Source organism: Pristiophorus japonicus, chromosome 12, assembly GCF_044704955.1.
Source record: "Pristiophorus japonicus isolate sPriJap1 chromosome 12, sPriJap1.hap1, whole genome shotgun sequence".
Lineage (NCBI taxonomy): Eukaryota > Metazoa > Chordata > Chondrichthyes > Pristiophoridae > Pristiophorus > Pristiophorus japonicus.
Window position 1 is genome coordinate 68,964,887 of NC_091988.1, and position 18,835 is coordinate 68,983,721.

Below are 18,835 nucleotides of genomic sequence, written 5' to 3' on the forward strand. Positions count from 1 at the left end.
CATTATTTTAACTCTGTGTCACACTTATTTTTTTTATTAATTCTCGGGAAAAAAAAATATTCGTTCCGGGATGGGGGTGTTGCTGGCAAGGCTGGCATTTATTGCCCATCCCTAATTGCCCTTGAGAAGGTGGTGGTGAGCTGCCTTCTTGAACCGCTGCAGTCCATGTGGCGAAGGTGCTCCCACAGTGCTGTTAGGGAGGGAGTTCCAGGATTTTGACCCAGTGACAATGAAGGAACGCCGATATATTTCCAAATTAGAATGGTGTGTGACTTGGAGGGGAACGTGGAGGTGGTGGTGTTCCCATAAACCTACTGCCCTTGTCCTTCTAGGTAGTAGAGGTCGTGGGTTTCGGTGATGCTGCCGAAGAAGCCTTGGCGAGTTGCTGCAGTGCATCTTGTAGATGGTACACACTGCAGCCACGGTGCGCCGGTGGTGGAGGGAGTGAATGTTGAAGGTGGTGGATGAGGTGCCAAGTGGGCTGCTTTTTCCTGGACAATGTCGAGCTTCTTGAGTGCTGTTGGAGGCTGCACGCATCCAGGCAAGTGGAGAGTATTCCATCACACTCCTGACTTGTGCCTTGTAGATGGTGGAAAGGCTTTGGGGAGTCAGGAGTGCTGCAGAATACCCAGCCTCTGACCCGCTCTTGTGGCCACAGTATTTATGTGGCTGGACCAGTGAAGTTTCTGGTCAATGGTGACCCCCAGGATGTTGATGGCAGGGTTTCGGTGATGGTAATGCCATTGAATGTCAAGAAGCAGTGGTTAGACTCTTGCTTGTTGGAGATAGTCATTGCCTGGCACTTGTGTGGTGTGAATGTTACTTGCCACTTATCAGCCCAAACCTGAGTGGGCTGATAAGTGGCAAGTAACATTTATTGCCCATCAGTAGTCGCCCTGAGAAGGTGATGAGCCGCCTTCTTGAGCCGCTGTTGTGGATTTGACTCAACTGAGCGGCTTGCCTCTGAGGATAGTTCAGTGCCGACCACGTTGGTGTGGGACTGGAGTCACGTATAGGCCCAGACCAGGTAAGGACCAAAGGGACATCAGTGAACCAGTTGTGTTTTTACGGCAATCCGACAGCTTCATGGTCACTTTTACTGAGACCAGCTTTTTACGTCCAGAACTTTGAAACTGAATTCAAATTCTCAAAAGTGCCGTGTTGGGATTTGATCTCCCGATTAATGGTCCACTGCTCCACCCAACCATTTGTTCTCACCGTTCCTGTCACAGACTCTGCTGTTATCAACATCACACGTACCCCCTCAATATTATAAAGACTTGGGTTATGTTTCCTCCTTAATCATTTTATCCTGTTCTATGGACCTGAATCTGATATTATCCCCACGAGTTCTTACCTTGCGAGCGGGAGACACACTCACTGCCCGACCTCTGCTTTGAGCTTCTTCATCTGATCAACAACAACAACTTGCATTTATATACCGCCTTTAACGTACTAAAACGTCCCGAGGTGTTTCACACTTACGAGAGCAGCCAACAGGCCCAAAGCCATAATAGCCAGGAGCACACTGGTTGCAGCGTTGACCAATGACGTTCCTCTTACACCGACACTGCCCTCCGATCTTCTCACACACCGAGCTGGTGGAACCCTGCGGGTCACACTGGCAGGCTGGGGGTCCAGAACAAGAGACAGAAAATGTCAGCAACAGAGGGGAATTCTCTCAAGACCCAACAAGAGAAGTCCATCACACTCAACGAGCCCTGCCCACTTTCACACGTCATCAATCTCTTCTGTACCCAGGAACATCCAATTGTCTCTTGACGCCCCTCCCCCCAATATCCACCTTGCCCCTTTCTTGCAGGCTTAGTCCCCAAATTGGCTGCCCTCCACTACCCTCCTTACTCCCTTTGTGCATTGGTTGGTTGCACTAGCTCACTGAATGGGCATGGTTCCTGGTGTATTTTGGATATTTTCCCCCGGGACCCCTCCTTGGCTGAGAGAATTTCCCCGGGGAGTAATCACGCGCCCAGGAAAGTGGCAGGCTTGGAATTCTGGGGGGGGGGGGGGGGGCGGATTTTAATCTTACTTTCCAGGTGTAAAATGAGTGGCCAATCGGAATGCTCCCATTTCCTGCCCAGCGGGTAAGGCCATAATTACCCCCCTCCCACATTCTGGGCAATGTCCCTGGCTTGGGGCAAGGAGGAGGAATTGGTTAGGGTTCCCTCTCTGGATAACTGGTCCCTAACCCCAGCTGCTGCCATTGTTTATTTTGAGGGGGTTAGGTGATGAAGAAGTCTGAGCCAGTAGGAGGAGAGGTCAGTGCGGGTCCCAGTCCGAATGGGCTTCTCGAATGGCGCTCAGGCCTGATGTGCCTTAAAAAGATGGAGTCTGCAGCTTCCGTGCAATATGAAACATTGAGGCCTAGGAATTGGCCTCCTTAGTGCTCCCCGGTATCATCTCTGGGGAGCACTAAACGACTTAGCGACTGGGCGCGGTGAGATGAACGACTCCCGCTAACTTGGCTGGGCGGTTTACGGCAGTAATACGTAATTGCACCACAATCTCATACGCCCAGAGACCGTGACATCATCGCCATGCGCATCGCCCTGGACCCGAACTTGGGCTCCGCCCCCTGCAACAGCGTCAGGCGTCAACACCATCAGCTGCAAGAGGCGTTGATCGGGATACCGGGCGCTACCGAGGGCGAGAGTTAAAGGGGAGATGGCCGAGGTACCAACATTTCTCAAATGATTTTTGTCAATTGTTTTTACGTTCTCTTGGGCCGCGATCGATCAGCCCGGCTCTCTGCTACTGTGCGTGGGTCTGATCAGGCCGGATCGTGGGAGTGCGTGGGTCTGATCGGGCCGGATCACAGAGTGTGTGGGTCTGATCGGGCCGGATCACAGAGTGCGTGGGTCTGATCGGGCCGGATCACAGAGTGTGTGGGTCTGATCGGGCCGGATAGCGGTAGTGCGTGGGTCTGATCGGGCCGGATAGCGGGAGTGCGTGGGTCTGATCGGGCCGGATAGCGGGAGTGCGTGGGTCTGATCGGGCCAGATAGTGGGAGTGCATGGGTCTGATCGGGCCGGATAGCAGGAGTGCGTGGGTCTGATCGGGCCGGATAGTGGGAGTGCATGGGTCTGATCGGGCCGGATCGCGGGTGTGCATGGGTCTGATCGGGCCGGATAGTGGGAGTGCATGGGTCTGATCGGGCCAGATAGTGGGAGTGCGTGGGTCTGATCGGGCCGGATAGTGGGAGTGCATAGGTCTGATCGGGCCGGATCGCGGGTGTGCGTGGGTCTGATCGGGCCGGATAGTGGGAGTGCATGGGTCTGATCCGGCCGGATAGCGGGAGTGCGTGGGTCTGATTGGGCCGGATAGCGGGAGTGCGTGGGTCTGATCGGGCCGGATAGCGGGAGTGCGTGGGTCTGATCGGGCCGGATCGCGGGTGTGCGTGGGGCTGATCAGGCCGGATTGGGCCTGCCATCAGGGACCAGCTCACTGGGTCCAATGCAGAGCCCGCAGCGATGTCCCGTCCCTTTAAAGGATCGAAGGAGCCTTGGATCGCAGCAGTGCTGCTGCCCCGCCTGCCGGCTTTAACGCTCCAGGAAGGAATTGGACGTTTGATTTAACACTCCACTTCCTTCCTGGAGTGCAAACACCACATTCTTTAAAAGCTGAAAAACATTAGTGGTTGGCACTAATTTTTTCAACTTTCAAAAGTTAGCGGGCACTCCACAATTTCTCCCCTCGAGTGTTCAATAGACCTCAGGCAGTCAAAAGACAAAACCTTAAAATTAGATTCAGGCTGTTCAGGGGGGATGTCAGGAAACATTTCTTCACACAAACAATGCTGGAAATCTGCAACTCCCTACCCCTTAAAGCTCTGAATGCTGAGGGATAACCAGAAATAGAAAGATGGAGATCGATAGACTTTTGCTGGGTAAGGGTTTTGATGGATATGGAGCAAAGGCAGGGCGATGGAGTTAAGATACAGATCAGCTGTAAACTAACTGCATGGTGGAACAGGCGCGAGAGGCTGAATGGCCTTCTTCTATTCTTATGAAGCGACTTATCTGGGCCTAGCAAAGTCTCACAGGGATGGAGTTCCTTGCGGATTGCAGTGTTTTTCAGTACAAGGATTGGGGAATTCCCAGCCCTAGTCCCGTCAGGAACAGATGATTTCCTGGTGGGACAGAAAAGACATTCCGTGGATGGAGAAGGAGCTGACGTCACTGGGCCCTGAGAGACCAAGTCAGTACCACACAGAGCAAAGGGCAGGATACCTCCTCGATCCCAGAGCAAATCCATAGAGCTCAGCGCGTAGAAGGAATAACAACTGCTGCTTCTTGGAGCCGAGGTCATAACCACATGGAGCAGAGTGGGGTGGGCAATGGCGACTCCCTGTGACCAGGGTGAAGGGAAAGAAAGAACTCGTATTTCGACAACTTCTTTCACAACCTCAGGACATCCCAAAGTGAAGTACTTTTTGAAGTGTAGTCACTGTAATGTGAGAAACGCGGCAGCCAATGTGCGCACAGCAAGCTCCCACAAACAACAATGAGATAATGACCCAGATCATTGTTTCAGTGATGCGAGTTGAGGGATAAATATCGGCCTGTGGAAAGGAGGAAGGAGGAACTGGGCCCATACAGTGGAGCCTGGTCTCCAGTCGTCTTGGATTCCCTTGCTCTGCCAAGCCCGTGTGGTAGCTGGTGTGCAGCGGCCACCCCACGTTAAAATAATTCATACACAGGCACCTTGCACACTTTAAGATGATGTTTGGGACCAGGAACGACAGGACCCTCATGGACAACCCCAACAGTGGCAGACTGCACTGCTATCGTTGCCCGGGAACTCAGGCACTTCGACATAGACATCGCCGCCCTAAGCGAGACCCGGTGGGCAGGAGAAGGCCAGCTTGAAGAACAAGGTGGTGGTTACACCTCCTTCTGGAAAGGCAAACCAGAAGCAGAACACCGCCTCCATGGGGTTGGCTTTGCCGTAAAAAATGAGCTAGTGGGCCGTCTCAGAGACGCCCCCTGCCGGATAAACGAGCACCTCATAACCCTTCGGCCCACCCAAGCCCGGAACCAGTGCGCTTCAGCACGTACGCCCCAACACTGCAAGTTACAGACGAGACCAAAGAGGAATTCTACTCCAACCTTGAACAATCCCTGTCCCGAGTCCCAACAGGCGACAGGCTGATCATCCTCGGCGACTTCAAAGCCAGAGTTGGAAAGGACACAGACCTCTGGGGAGGTGTGATCGGCAGAGAGGAGGTAGGGAAAACCAACTCCAATGGTACCCTCCTTCTGACAAAATGCTTAGAACACGACCTCGCCATAACCAATACCCTGAAGGACAAATATAAAGTCTCATGGCAACACCCTTCCGAGCGAGGGACCGCAAGGACATGCGCATCACCCACACTGTGACAGGAGATGACGATTGCTGGATGGACCATCACCTAATCTGCTCTGTCATCTCCATCAATACTGCCCCAAAACAGCAACGGCAACAGAACCAAAGCCGCAGGAATATCAACGCCGGAGCACTCCAAGATTCTGCTAAGAAAGCCCTATTCAGCCAGTGCCTCACTACCAACAGAGTGTCCACAGTGACCCAGAGACACAGACTGTCCACAGTGCCTGGTCTGCCCTCAAGGCTTCCATAATTAGCAGCTGCGAAGAGACACTCGGTCACTCGACCAGGAAATACCAAGACTGGTTCGACGAGAAAGACCAGGAGATCCAGGAGCTAATAAGCCGCAAGAGCAAGGCATTTTTGGACTAGAAACAGCAACACAACTCGAGGGCACGAAAGCAGCTCTACAGACGTCTGAAGACTGAGGTCCAACAGAAAACCCGCGACCTAAAGAACAGATGGCTCAAGAAATCCAGCGGCTAACCGACAAGCACGACGTATGAGGATTCTTCAGCACAGTCAAGACGACCGATGGCCCAAGCACCCAAGGCCCTACCCCACTGCTGGCCAAGAATGAAGAGGTGCTCATCAAGGACAGACAGGCAGCTAGTGCCCACTGAAAGGAGCATTTCGAGAATATCCTTAACCAAGACTCTGTCTTTGACGTGTGTGTCCTCGACTCCATCCCGCAGCATGCTACCCGCCACCATCTCAGGCCCCAAACCCAGCATCAAGCTCATGGTCTACAGAGCAGTGGTGATATCCGCCCTCCTATATGGCTCAGAGACATGGACTATGTACACCACAAAATACTGGTGAAGTACCACCAACGCTGCCTCTGCAAGATTCTGCAAATCCACTGGCAGGATAGATGCACCAATGTCAGTGTCTCGCTCAGGCCAACATCCCCAGCATCGAAGCATTGACCACGCTCAATCAGCTCCAATGGACAGGCCACATCATCCGCATGCCTGACACGAGACTCCCAAAACAAGCGCTCTACTCAGAGCTCCAACACGGCAAGCAAGCCCCAGGTGGGTAGAGGAAATGCTTCAAGGGCATCCTCAAAGCCTCCTTGAAAAAATGTAACATCCCCACCGACACCTGGGAATCCCTGCCCCGTGACCGCTCAAAGTGGAGAAAAAGTATCCGGGAAGGCGCCGAACACTTCGAGTCTCTTCGCCGGGAGCACGTGGAAGCCAAGTGCAAACAGTGGAAGGAGTACATGGCAACCCAGGCAGCCTACCCACCCGTTCTTTCAACCACCTGTGACAGAGTCTGTTGGTCCTCATTGGACTCTTCGGTCACCTGAGAACTCATGTTAGTATGGAAGCAAGCCATCCTCAACTCTGAGGGACTGCCTACGAGTGAGTGATGAGATGAAATATCAACCCCAGGAATGACACCCCCCGTTCTTCTTTGAAAGTGGCCGTGGAATCATTTACATCCACCTGAGAGAGCAGACGGGGTTTCGGTTTAATGTCTATTCTGAAAGACGGCACCTCCGACAGTGCAGCGCTCCCTCAGTATTGCCCCTCTGACAGTGTGGTACTCCCTCAGTATTGCCCCTCTGACAGTGCAGCACTCCCTCATTACTGCCCCTTTGACAGTGTGGTGCTCCCTTAGTATTGCCCCTCTGACAGTGCGGTGCTCCCTCAGTACTGACCCTCCGACAGTGCAGCACTCCCTCAGTACTGCCCCTCTGACAGTTTGGTGCTCCCTCAGTACTGCCCCTCCAACAGTGCGGCGCTCCTCAGTCCTGCCCCTCTGACAGTGCAGCACTCCCTCAGTACTGCCCCTCCAACAGTGCAGCACTCCCTCAGTACCGCCTCTCTGACAATGCGGCGCTCCCTCAGTACTGTCCCTCCGATAGTCCAGCACTTCCTCAGTATTGCCCCTCCGATAGTGCAGCGTTCCCTCAGTACTGGCCCTCCGTCAGTATTGCACTCCCTCAGTACTGGCATTAAGGGGTTCGGCCTGGATTTATAGGCCCAGGTTCCCAGAGTGTGACTTGAACCCACACCCTTCTGACTCAGAGACAAGAGAGAGAGAGAGTGCTGCCCACTGAGCCCCAGCTGACACCTGATGTGAAGGTGAACGGAATCACGTAGCCCCACTTCCCCTCTGCCCATAATGAAACACGGCGATGGGATTGAGGGAAGAGCCGAGATGTGGCAAGGACACAAGTTTACACTAACATCACACGTCCATTTGCACCAGCAGTTGTCACACTTACGCAGGGCCCCGTCGTGCATGATGGCCGAGATGCTGCAGATCAGTCGGACGCACATCTCCGCCAACATCGGCATGCTGGCCATCAAGAAGGAGTCGAGACACATGTAGCGAACCATTTCCTCGCGGTGATGGACAGCGGCGGGGTCGGTGCCCGCAAACCCGGGCAGCTCGGAGAACTTGGGCAACAGGACCAGCTGCCGAGGGAAGAGAAACCGTTAGCGCCCAGTCTGGGATTCTGTGAGACTGTTAATGTTCCCTCCAAACCACACAGCAGGCCTTGAGTTTCCTTACCGTCTCCATTCACTGTACGATGGGTTTTAAACTGTTCCCTCTGGATAGGCATTTGATTACCGATACAACACACAGATAATGTGTAACAGCATTCTTAAAGCAAAATTACCACTGACAGTGCGGTGCTCCCTCAGTACTGTCTCTCCGACAGTGTGGCGCTCCCTCAGTACTGCCCCTCCGACAGTGCGGCGCTCCCTCAGTACTGCCCCTCCGACAGTGTGGAGCTCCCTCAGTACTGCCCCTCCGACAGTGTGGAGCTCCCTCAGTACTGCCCCTCCAACAGTGTGGCGCTCCCTCAGTACTGCCCCTCCGACAGTGCGGCGCTCCCTCAGTACTGCCCCTCCGACAGTGCAGCGCTCCCTCAGTATTGCCCCTCCGACAGTGCAGCACTCCCTCAGTACTGCCCCTCCGACAGTGTGGCGCTCCCTCAGTACTGCCCCTCCGACAGTGTGGCGCTCCCTCAGTACTGCCCCTCCGACAGTGTGGTGATCCCTCAGTACTGCCCCTCCGACAGTGCAGCACTCCCTCAGTACTACCCCTCCGACAGTGCAGCACTCCCTCAGTACTGCCCCTCCGACAGTGTGGAGCTCCCTCAGTACTGCCCCTCCAACAGTGTGGCGCTCCCTCAGTACTGCCCCTCCGACAGTGCGGCGCTCCCTCAGTACTACCCCTCCGACAGTGCAGCGCTCCCTCAGTATTGCCCCTCCGACAGTGCAGCACTCCCTCAGTACTGCCCCTCCGACAGTGCAGCACTCCCTCAGTACTGCCCCTCCGACAGTGCAGCGCTCCCTCAGTATTGCCCCTCCGACAGTGTGGTGATCCCTCAGTACTGCCCCTCCGACAGTGCAGCACTCCCTCAGTACTACCCCTCCGACAGTGCAGCACTCCCTCAGTACTGCCCCTCCGACAGTGTGGCGCTCCCTCAGTACTGCCCCTCCGACAGTGCAGCACTCCCTCAGTACTGCCCCTCCGACAGTGCAGCACTCCCTCAGTACTGCCCCTCCGACAGTGCAGCGCTCCCTCAGTATTGCCCCTCCGACAGTGTGGTGATCCCTCAGTACTGCCCCTCCGACAGTGCAGCACTCCCTCAGTACTACCCCTCCGACAGTGCAGCACTCCCTCAGTACTGCCCCTCCGACAGTGTGGCGCTCCCTCAGTACTGCCCCTCCGACAGTGCAGCACTCCCTCAGTACTGCCCCTCCGACAGTGCAGCGCTCCCTCAGTATTGCCCCTCCGACAGTGTGGTGATCCCTCAGTACTGCCCCTTCGACAGTGCGGCACTCCCTCAGTACTGCCCCTCTGACAGTGCGGCGCTCCCTTAGTCAGTCTGGATTATGTGCTCAAGTCTCTGGAGTAGGACTTGAATCCGTGACCTCCATGCATTAGAGGTGAGCATGCTACCCTCCTGAACCATGGCTGACACCAAACTGCAACTACTGACTCTTATTGGTGTACAGTGTCAAGGGGAGTGAGCAGGAGAGTGGGATTAGACTGGGTGGGATATTAAAGGGTACAGGGAGTGAGGGGCAGAGTGTGATTAGACTGGGTGGGATATTAAAGGGTACGGGGAGTGAGGAGCAGAGTGGGATTAGACTGGGTGGGATATTAAAGGGTACGGGGAGTGAGGGGGAGAGTGGGATTCGACTGGTTGGGATATTAAAAGGTACGGGGAGTGAGGGGGAGAGTGGGATTAGACTTGGTGGGATATTAAAGGGTACGGGGAGTGAGGGGGAGAGTGGGATTAGACTGGGTGGGATATTAAAGGGTACGGGGAGTGAGGGGCAGAGTGTGATTAGACTGGGTGAGATATTAAAGGGCACGGGGAGTGAGGGGGAGAGTGGGATTAGACTGGGTGGGATATTAAAGCAGGAACTCGAATGGGCTGGACATTTCTGCTAGGCTGTGAGACGACTGCATTAGTAACAGATCCAATGGAATCACCGATGGAACAGAAGAAAAATAATTAACTCTGAAAGATTTTCTGTCAGTAAATTGGTTCGGCCGATACACCGAAGCACATTGAAAAATTAATAGGCAATTCAATCGGTAGGGTTGACATTTTTGCAAACCAGAGAACATAAAATGTAGGAATTGTTCAGCAGGGACATCAGTAACTACGAAAGAGATCAGTTAACATGGTATCTTAAATCAGGTCCTGATCAACCTGCTGGGTGATTCCAGCATTTGTAAATTTTATTTCAGATTCCTGGCTTTGGGTTGTGTAATGTATACACCAGGAGTATGCTCACAGGTTTGTAGAGCTGTTGAGTTGGGAGTGCCTTAGCCAGTCACGTGATGCTCACAAGACTCAATAAAACCCCAACCAATTGGATTTGGGGGATGCATGATGATGCAGGTAGTTGTGAGCCTAGTGGCTGAACTGGTAATGTGTAACATGATTGTTAAACCTTTGCTAATAAACTTATTAGTTCTTAATAGCAGTGTGTTGCCACAAATTCTTAAGCGAAGAACCAATGAAGCAAATATATTATAGTGTGTTTTTTAACTTTTAGCTCTCGAATTGTAACGAGGTAAACACCCAGGTTAACGTATAGGGGACTGGACATTAGATCCACTGACAGAGGGAGGGAGAGTGACAGGGGGAGAGTGACAGGGGGAGGGAGAGACAGAGTGACAGAGGGAAGGGAGAGTGACATGGGAAGGGAGAGTGACATGGGAAGGGAGAGTGACAGGGGAAGGGAGAGTGACAGGGGAAGGGAGAGTGACAGATGGAGACGGTGACAGAGGGATGGAGAGACAGAGGGAGAGAGACAGAGTGAGATTGAAAGGGGGAGGGTGACAGAGGGAGAGTGACAGAGGGAGAGCGATAGGGGGAGAGTGACAGAGTGAGGGAGAGTGACAGATAGAGACGATAACTGAGGGATGGAGAGACAGAGGGAGAGAGACAGAGGGAGATTGAAAGGGGGAGGGTGACAGAGGGAGAGTGACAGAGAGAGGGAGAGTGGCAGAGGGAGAGCGACATAGGGAGGGAGACACAGGGAGGGAGAGTGACAGATGGAGACGGTGACAGAGGGAGGGAGTGACAGAAGGAGAGAGACAGCGGGAGAGTGACAGAGGGAGGGAGTGACAGGGGTATTGTGTTCCTAACACAGATGAGGCTGCACACAGGGAGGTTAAAGTAACAGTGACCTCAGTCTTTAATAGGACACTCCAGAGTGAGGAACAGGCCTTAGGGGCCGGCTTATATACAGTGCTCCCAAGGGATCCTGGGATCCCATGGGACTTCAGGGATGCGCTCCCTGGGGTGGAACATGGGAGTGCATGCTTTACAGATACACAACATCACTCCCCCGCAAAGTCAAAGTGAAAACTATTTACAAGGTGAGGCGGTCGGGAGCCTTTCTTTGCCTGGTGGACCGCCTCGGTACAAATGTTTGTTCTGGTGTGTTGGCTGTGCCCTCGCTGGGCTGGCGTGTTGTTGGCCCTGCAGGGCTGCTGGGTGAGCCTGGCCTTGCTGGGCTGTTGGGCATGATGGGTTCGATTTCCTGGTCCGGGGTGGTGTCGTTGATCCTTTGGGTGTGTGTTGTGGGCTCAAAAAAGGTGGTGTCTGCTGTGGGTTGTTCAGGGCAGTCTGTGAACCGCAGCCTCGTTTGGTCCAGGTGCTTTCTGCAAATTTTTCAATTGTGTAGTTTGACGACAAACACCCTACTCCCTTCTTCAGCTATCACCGTGCCCGCGATCCACTTGGGACCATGTCCATAGTTTAGCACATACACAGGGTCATTCAGATCAATTTCCCATGACACAGTGGCGCGACCATCGTTTACATTTTGTTGCTGCCGCCTGCTCTCTACCTGATCATGCAGCTTGGGGTGAACCAGCGAGAGTCTGGTTTTAAGTGTCCTTTTCATGAGTAGCTCAGCCGGGGGCACCCCTGTGAGCGAGTGGGGTCTCGTGTAGTAGCTGAGCAGTACTCGGGTCAGGCGGGTTTGGAGTGAGCCTTCTGTGACTCGTTTAAGGCTCTGTTTGATTGTTTGTACTGCCCGCTCTGCCTGCCCATTGGAGGCTGGTTTAAACGGGGCCAAGGTGACATGTTTGATCCCATTGCGGGTCATGAATTCTTTAAATTCGGCACTGGTGAAACATGGCCCGTTGTCACTGACCAGTATGTCAGGCAGGCCGTGGGTGACAAACATGGCCCTCAGGCTTTCAATGGTGGCGGTGGCGGTGCTTCCCGACATTATTTCACATTCAATCCATTTTGAAAAAGCATCCACCACCACCAGGAACATTTTACCGAGAAACGGGCCCGCATAGTCGGCATGGATCCTCGATCATGGTCTGGAGGGCCAGGACCACGAACTTAGTGATGCCTCTCTGGGCACGTTGCTCAACTGAGCACACACGCTGCATTGCCGTACACAGGACTCTAAGTCAGAGTTGATACCGGGCCACCACACGTGGGATCTGGCTATCGCTTTCATCATTACTGTACCCGGGTGTGTGCTGTGGAGATCCGAGATGAACGTCTCCCTGCCCTTTTTTGGTAGCACTAAGCGGTTACCCCACAACAGGCAGTCTGCCTGAATGGACAGCTCGTCCTTTTATCACTGGAATGGCTTGATTAGCTCTTGCATTTCAACAGGATGTTGGCCCAGCTCCCATGCAGTACACAGTTTTTTACTAGGGACAGCAGAGGATCTTGGCTGGTCCAAGTCCTAATCTAGCGGTTGTGATAGATGATTTATCATTTTCAAACGCTTCCATGACCATCAACAGGTCTGTGGGCTGCGCCACCATCAACAAGTTTGCAGGCTGCGCCATTTCCACCCCCGTGGTGGGCAATAGTAGCCAACTGAGAGCATCCGCACAGTTCTCGGTGCATGGCCTGTGGCGGATGGTATAGTTATATGCTGATAGCGCGAGTGCCCACCTTTGTATGCGGGCTGAGGCATTAGTATTTATCCCCTTGTTTTCAGCGAACAGGGATGTGAGGGGCATGTGATCGGTTTCCAGCTCAAATTTGAGGCCAAACAGGTACTGATGCATTTTCTTTACCCTGAACACACACGCTAATGCCTCTTTCTCAATCATGCTGTAGGCTCTCTCGGCCTTAGACAAGCTCCTGGAAGCATAGGCGACAGATTGCAACTTCCCTGCAATGTTAGTTTGTTGTAATACACACCCGACTCCGTACAACGACGCATCACATGCTAGCACAAGTCTTTTACACAGGTTATACAATACAAGCAGCTTGTTGGAGCGTAAAATGTTTCTGGCTTTCTCAAAAGCAATTACTTGTTTTTTTCCCCATACCCAGTTCTCACCTTTGTGCAATAACACATGTAGGGGCTCTAAAAGGGTGCTTAATCCCGGTAGGAAGTTACCACAATAGTTGAGGAGTCCCAGGAATGGCCGCAGCTCCGTGATGTTCTGTGGCCTGGGCACGTTCCTGATAGCCTCTGTCTTGGAGTCTGTGGGACGAATGCCGTCCGCCGCGATCTTTCTCCCCAAAAACTCCACTTCTGTTGCCATGAAGACGCATTTCGACCTCTTCAGCCGCAGCCCTACGCGATCCAGTCGCTGGAGGACCTCCTCCAGGTTTTGTAGGTGCTCGGTGGTGTCCCGATCCGTGACCAATATGTCGTCCTGAAAGACCACTGTGTGTGGTACCGACTTGAGTAGGCTCTTCATGTTTCTCTGGAAGATCGCTGCAGCCGACCGAATTCCACACGGGCATCTGTTGTAGATGAACAGTCCCTTGTGCGTGTTGATGCAGGTGAGGCCCTTCGAAGGCTTCTCCAGCTCCTGCGTCATGTAGGCCGAAGTCAGTTCGAGCTTGGTGAACGTCTTGTCCCCTGCCAGCGTCGCAAATAGGTCGTCTGCCTCAGGTAGTAGGTATTGGTCTTGTTGCGAGAAACGGTTAATAGTTACTGTACAATCGCCGCAAATCCTGACCGTGCCATCACTTTTGAGTACTGGAACAATCGGGCTGGCCCACTTGCTGAATTCCACTGGGGAGATGATGCCCTCGCGTTGCAGCCTGTCCAGCTCGATTTCCACTCTCTCCCTCATCATGTGAGGTACTGCTCGCGCCTTGTGGCGAATGAGTCATGCCTCTGGGACCAAGTGGATCCGCACCTTCGCCCTGGAAAAGTTTCCAATGCCTGGCTCAAAAAGGGAAGGAAATTTGTTCAGAACCTGGGTACATGAGGCCTCATCGACATGTGATAGCGCTCTGATGTCATCCCAGTTCCAGCGGATTTTGCCCAGCCAGCTCCTTCCAAGAAGTGTGGGACCATCTCCCGGGACAATCCAGAATGGCAGTTCATGCACCATGCCCTCGTAGGTGACCTTGACCATGGCGCTGCCCAGGACAGTGATAAGCTCTCAGTTTCGAGTGGATGGGGCTCAGGGCTGGTCTGAGTGCCTTGTTGCACCACAGTCTCTCAAACATCTTTTAACTCATGATGGATTGGCTAGCGCCAGTGTCCAGTTCCATGGCTACGGGTCAGCCATTCAATTTTACGTTTAGCATTATAGGTGGACATTTCGTCGAAAATGTGTGCACCCCATGTACTTCAGCATCTGCCTCCTCTCTCTGAGGCTTGAAATTGCTTTGATCCACCATGGACCGATCTTCCTCTGCCACGTGGTGGTTAGCAGGTTTTGCAGAGCTTGCAGCTCGTTTGCAAGCTCGTTGGAGGTGCCCCATTGTTCTACAGCTCTTGCAAACATACCCTTTGAAGCGGCATGAATAGGCTGAATGGAAGCCTCTACAATGCCAGCAAGGTGTGAATTGCCTTGCATTCATCCTTTGTTGGGGACTCATAGAAACATAGAAAATAGGTGCAGGAGTAGGCCATTCGGCCATTTGAGCCTGCACCGCCATTGAATGAGTTCATGGCTGAACATGCACTTTCATTACCCCATTTCTGCTTTCTCGCCATATCCCTTGATCCCCTAGTAATAAGGACTACATCTAACTCCTTTTTGAATATATTTAGTGAATTGGCCTCAACAACTTTCTGTGGTAGAGAATTCCACAGGTTCACCACTCTCTGGGTGAAGAAGTTTCTCCTCATCTCGGTCCTAAATGGCTTACCCCTTATCCTTAGACTGTGGCCCCTGGTTCTGGCCTTCCTCAACATTGACTCTGAGTCATCTGGGTCACCTGAGGCCTGCTGGCAGTTGCAGACTCGTGGGTTCTGCCCTGTACATGTCTGCTCGCAAACACAGTTCCAGTTAATTTATGAACATTGCTAGCACTTGTGTGCTGAGAAATTTGTTTGGTGTTATCACTGGTGAACATAAACGCCTGTGCTTTCACAATGGCCTTACTGAGGGTCGGTGTCTCTACAGTCAAAAGTTTTCGTAGGATTGTCTTGTGGCCAATGCCCAGTACAAAAAAGTCTCTGAGCATTTTCTCCAGATACCCATCAAACTCACATTGTCCTGCAAGTCGCCTTAGCTCGGCGACGTAGCTCGCCACTTCCTGACCTTCAGATCGCTGGCACGTGTCGAACCGATACCTCGCCATCAGCACGCTCTCCCTCGGGTTAAGATGCTCCAGAACCAGTGTACACAGCTCCTCATACGACTTATCTGTGGATTTCACCGGAGCCAGAAGATTCTTCATGAGGCTGTAGGTCGGTGCCCTGCAGCACTTCCTTCTCCATCCAGCTCATTGGCTACAAAGTACTGGTCTAGCCATTCGACATAGGCTTCCCAGTCCTCACCCTGCGAGAACTTCTCCAGGATGCCCACAGTTTGCTGCATCTTTTGCGTTGGATTCGTATACTCGTCGCCAGTTATTGTGTTCCTAACACACATGAGGCTGCACACAGGGAGGTTAAAGTAACAGTGATCTCAGTCTTTAATAAGACACTCCAGAGTGAGGAACAGGCCTTGGGGGCCGGCTTATATACAATACTCCAAAGGGATGCTGGGATCCCTTGGGACTTCAGGGGATGAGCTCCCTGGTGGTGGAACATGGGAGTGCATGCTTTACAGATACACAACAAATGGGGGAGAGACAGGGGGAGAACGACACAGGGAGAGTGACAGGGGGACAGTGACAGGGGGACAGTGACAGGGGGAGAGTGACGGGGGAGAGTGACAGGGGAGAGTGACAGGGGGAGGGAGAGTGACAGAGGGAGGGAGTGTGACAGATGGAGACGGTGACAGAGGGAGGGAGTGACAGAGGGAAAGAGACAGAGGGAGAGAGACAGAGGAAGAGTGAAAGGGAGAGGATGACAGAGGGCGAGTGATGGGGAGAATGACGGGGGAGAGTGACAGAGGGAGGGAGTGACAGAGGGAGAGAGACAGAGGAAGAGTGAAAGGGAGAGGGTGACAGAGGGAGAGTCACGGGGAGAATGACGGGAGAGAGTGACAGAAGGAGGGAGAGTGATAGAGGGAGGGAGTGATGAGGGAGAGCGACAGAGGGAGAGTGACAGAGGGAGAGCGATAGAGAGAGGGAGAGTGACAGATGCAGGGAGAGTGACAAATGGAGGGAGAGTGACAAATGGAGGGAGAGTGACAGATGGAGGGAGAGTGACCGAGGGAGAGTGACAGGGGGAGAGCGACACTGGGAGAGCGACACGTGGAGCGCGATACAGGGAGGGCGGGAGAGTGACAGAGGGAGAGCGACAGAGGGAGAGCGACAGAGGGAGAGTGACAGAGGGAGGGAGAGTGACAGAGGGAGAGTGCCGGGGAGAATTACCGAGGGAGATGGCAGAGGATGGGAGGGTGAGTGACAGAGGGAGAGGGACAGAGGGAGAGTGGCAGAGGGAGGTAGAGTGACAGATGGACAGAGGGAGGGAGGAAGGATGACCGGCGGGGGGGGGAGAGGGGGGGGAGATGAAAGAGGAAGGGGTGAAGAGTGGCTGAGGGGGAGAGTGGCGGGGGCAGAGTGACAGAGGCAGAGTGAAAGGGGAGGGTGACAGAGGGAGAGTGACAGAGGGAGAGTGACACGGCCCATGTAAAAACTTACTGAATCCACCAAGATGAAAGTGTTTGTGTTCCACTGGGGAGCGAGGAGCCGCTGGAATCTGATGCTAATCTCGTATCGGATGTTGGGCTCAAAGCAGAAGGGCGTCGAAACCTTGACATACCTGCAGGAAAAGCAGAGAGCTGTTCATGGCCAGGGACGCTCCATGCCACACAGCAACCAAACACACAGACAGCTACAGGGTAATATGTACAAGGACACAAATACAGTGATAGTGCACACATTACTACTGCAGTAAAGTAATACACACAGGAATAACTACCCATTAAAAATGTACACTGAGGCTGCTATACTCTATAATAGACACAGGGGCTGCTATTCTTTGTAATATACACAGGGGCTGCTATTCCCTATATTATACACAGGGGCTGCTATTCTCTATAATATACACAGGGGCTGCTATTCTCTATATTATACACAGGGGCTGCTATTCTCTTTAATATACACAGGGGCTGCTATTCTCAATAATATACACAGGGGCTGCTATTCTCTATATTATACACAGGGGCTGCTATTCTCTTTAATATACACAGGGGCTGCTATTCCCGATATTATACACAGGGGCTGCTATTCTCTATAATATACACAGGGGCTGCTATTCTCTATATTATACACAGGGGCTGCTATTCTCTTTAATATACACAGGGGCTGCTATTCTCTATAATATACACAGGGGCTGCTATTCTCTATATTATACACAGGGGCTGCTATTCTCTTTAATATACACAGGGGCGGCTATTCTCTATAATATACACAGGGGCTGCTATTCTCTATAATATACACAGAGGCTGCTATTCTCTACAATACACACAGGGGCTGCTATTCTCCAAAGTATATACAGAGGCTGCTATTCTCTAAATAATACACACAGGGGCTGCTATTCTCTATAATATACAGAGGGGCTGTTATTCTCTATAAAATACACAGGGGCTGCTGTTCTCTATAACATACACAGAGGCTGCTATTCTCTATAATATACACAGGGGCTGTTATTCTCTATAATATACACAGGGGCTGCTATTCTCTATAACATACACAGGGGCTGCTAGTCTCTATAATACACACAGGGGCTGCTATTCTCTATAATATACACAGTGGCTGCTGTGCTCTATAATATACACAGGGGCTGTTATTCTCTATAATACACACAGGGGCTGCTATTCTCTCTAATATACAGAGATGCTGCTATTCTCTATAACATACACAGGGGCTGCTGTGCTCTATAATATACACAGGGGCTGCAATTCTCTATAATATGCACAGGGGCTGCTATTCTCTATAATATACACAGGAGCTGCTATTCTCTATAACATAGACAGGGACTTCAATTCTCTATAATATACACAGAAGCTGCTATTCTCTATAATACACACATGGGCTGCTATTCTCTAAATAATACACAGGGGCTGCTGTTCTCTATAACAGACACAGAGGCTGCTATTCTCTATAATATACACAGGGGCTGTTATTCTCTATAATATACACAGAGGCTGCTATTCTCTATAATATACACAGGGGCTGCTATTCTCCATAATATGGACAGAGGCTGCTATTCTCTAAATAATCCACAGGGGCTGCTATTCTCTATAATATACACAGGGGCTGCTATTCTCTAAATAATACACAGGGGCTGCTATTCTCCATAATATGGACAGAGGCTGCTATTCTCTAAATAATAAACAGGGGCTGCTATTCTCTATAATATACACAGGGGCTGCAATTCGATAACATACACAGGGGCTGCAATTCTCTATAATATTCACAGGAGCTGCTATTCTCTATAATATACACAGGAGCTGCTATTCTCTATAATATACACAGGGGCTGCTATTCTCTATAACATACACAGGGGCTGCAATTCTCTATAATATACACAGGGGCTGCTATTCTCTATAACATACACAGGGGCTGCTAGTCTCTATAATACACACAGGGGCTGCTATTCTCTAT

The 18,835-nt window shown here is 52.1% G+C and overlaps 1 protein-coding gene across 3 annotated transcripts in view; it reads right to left on the bottom strand.

Moving 5' to 3' along the window:
- lamb2l (laminin, beta 2-like) overlaps positions 1-18,835 on the bottom strand; it is a 324,539-nt gene that overhangs the window by 83,560 nt on the left and 222,144 nt on the right. For all 3 annotated transcript variants that reach the window (XM_070895627.1, XM_070895626.1, XM_070895625.1), the window contains exons 18-20: positions 16,868-16,988; positions 7,625-7,817; positions 1,486-1,629 (exon numbers count right to left, since the gene is read on the bottom strand). In XM_070895627.1, coding sequence (XP_070751728.1) covers positions 1,486-1,629; positions 7,625-7,817; positions 16,868-16,988 — 458 coding nt within the window. The remainder of the gene's footprint in view (positions 1-1,485; positions 1,630-7,624; positions 7,818-16,867; positions 16,989-18,835) is intronic.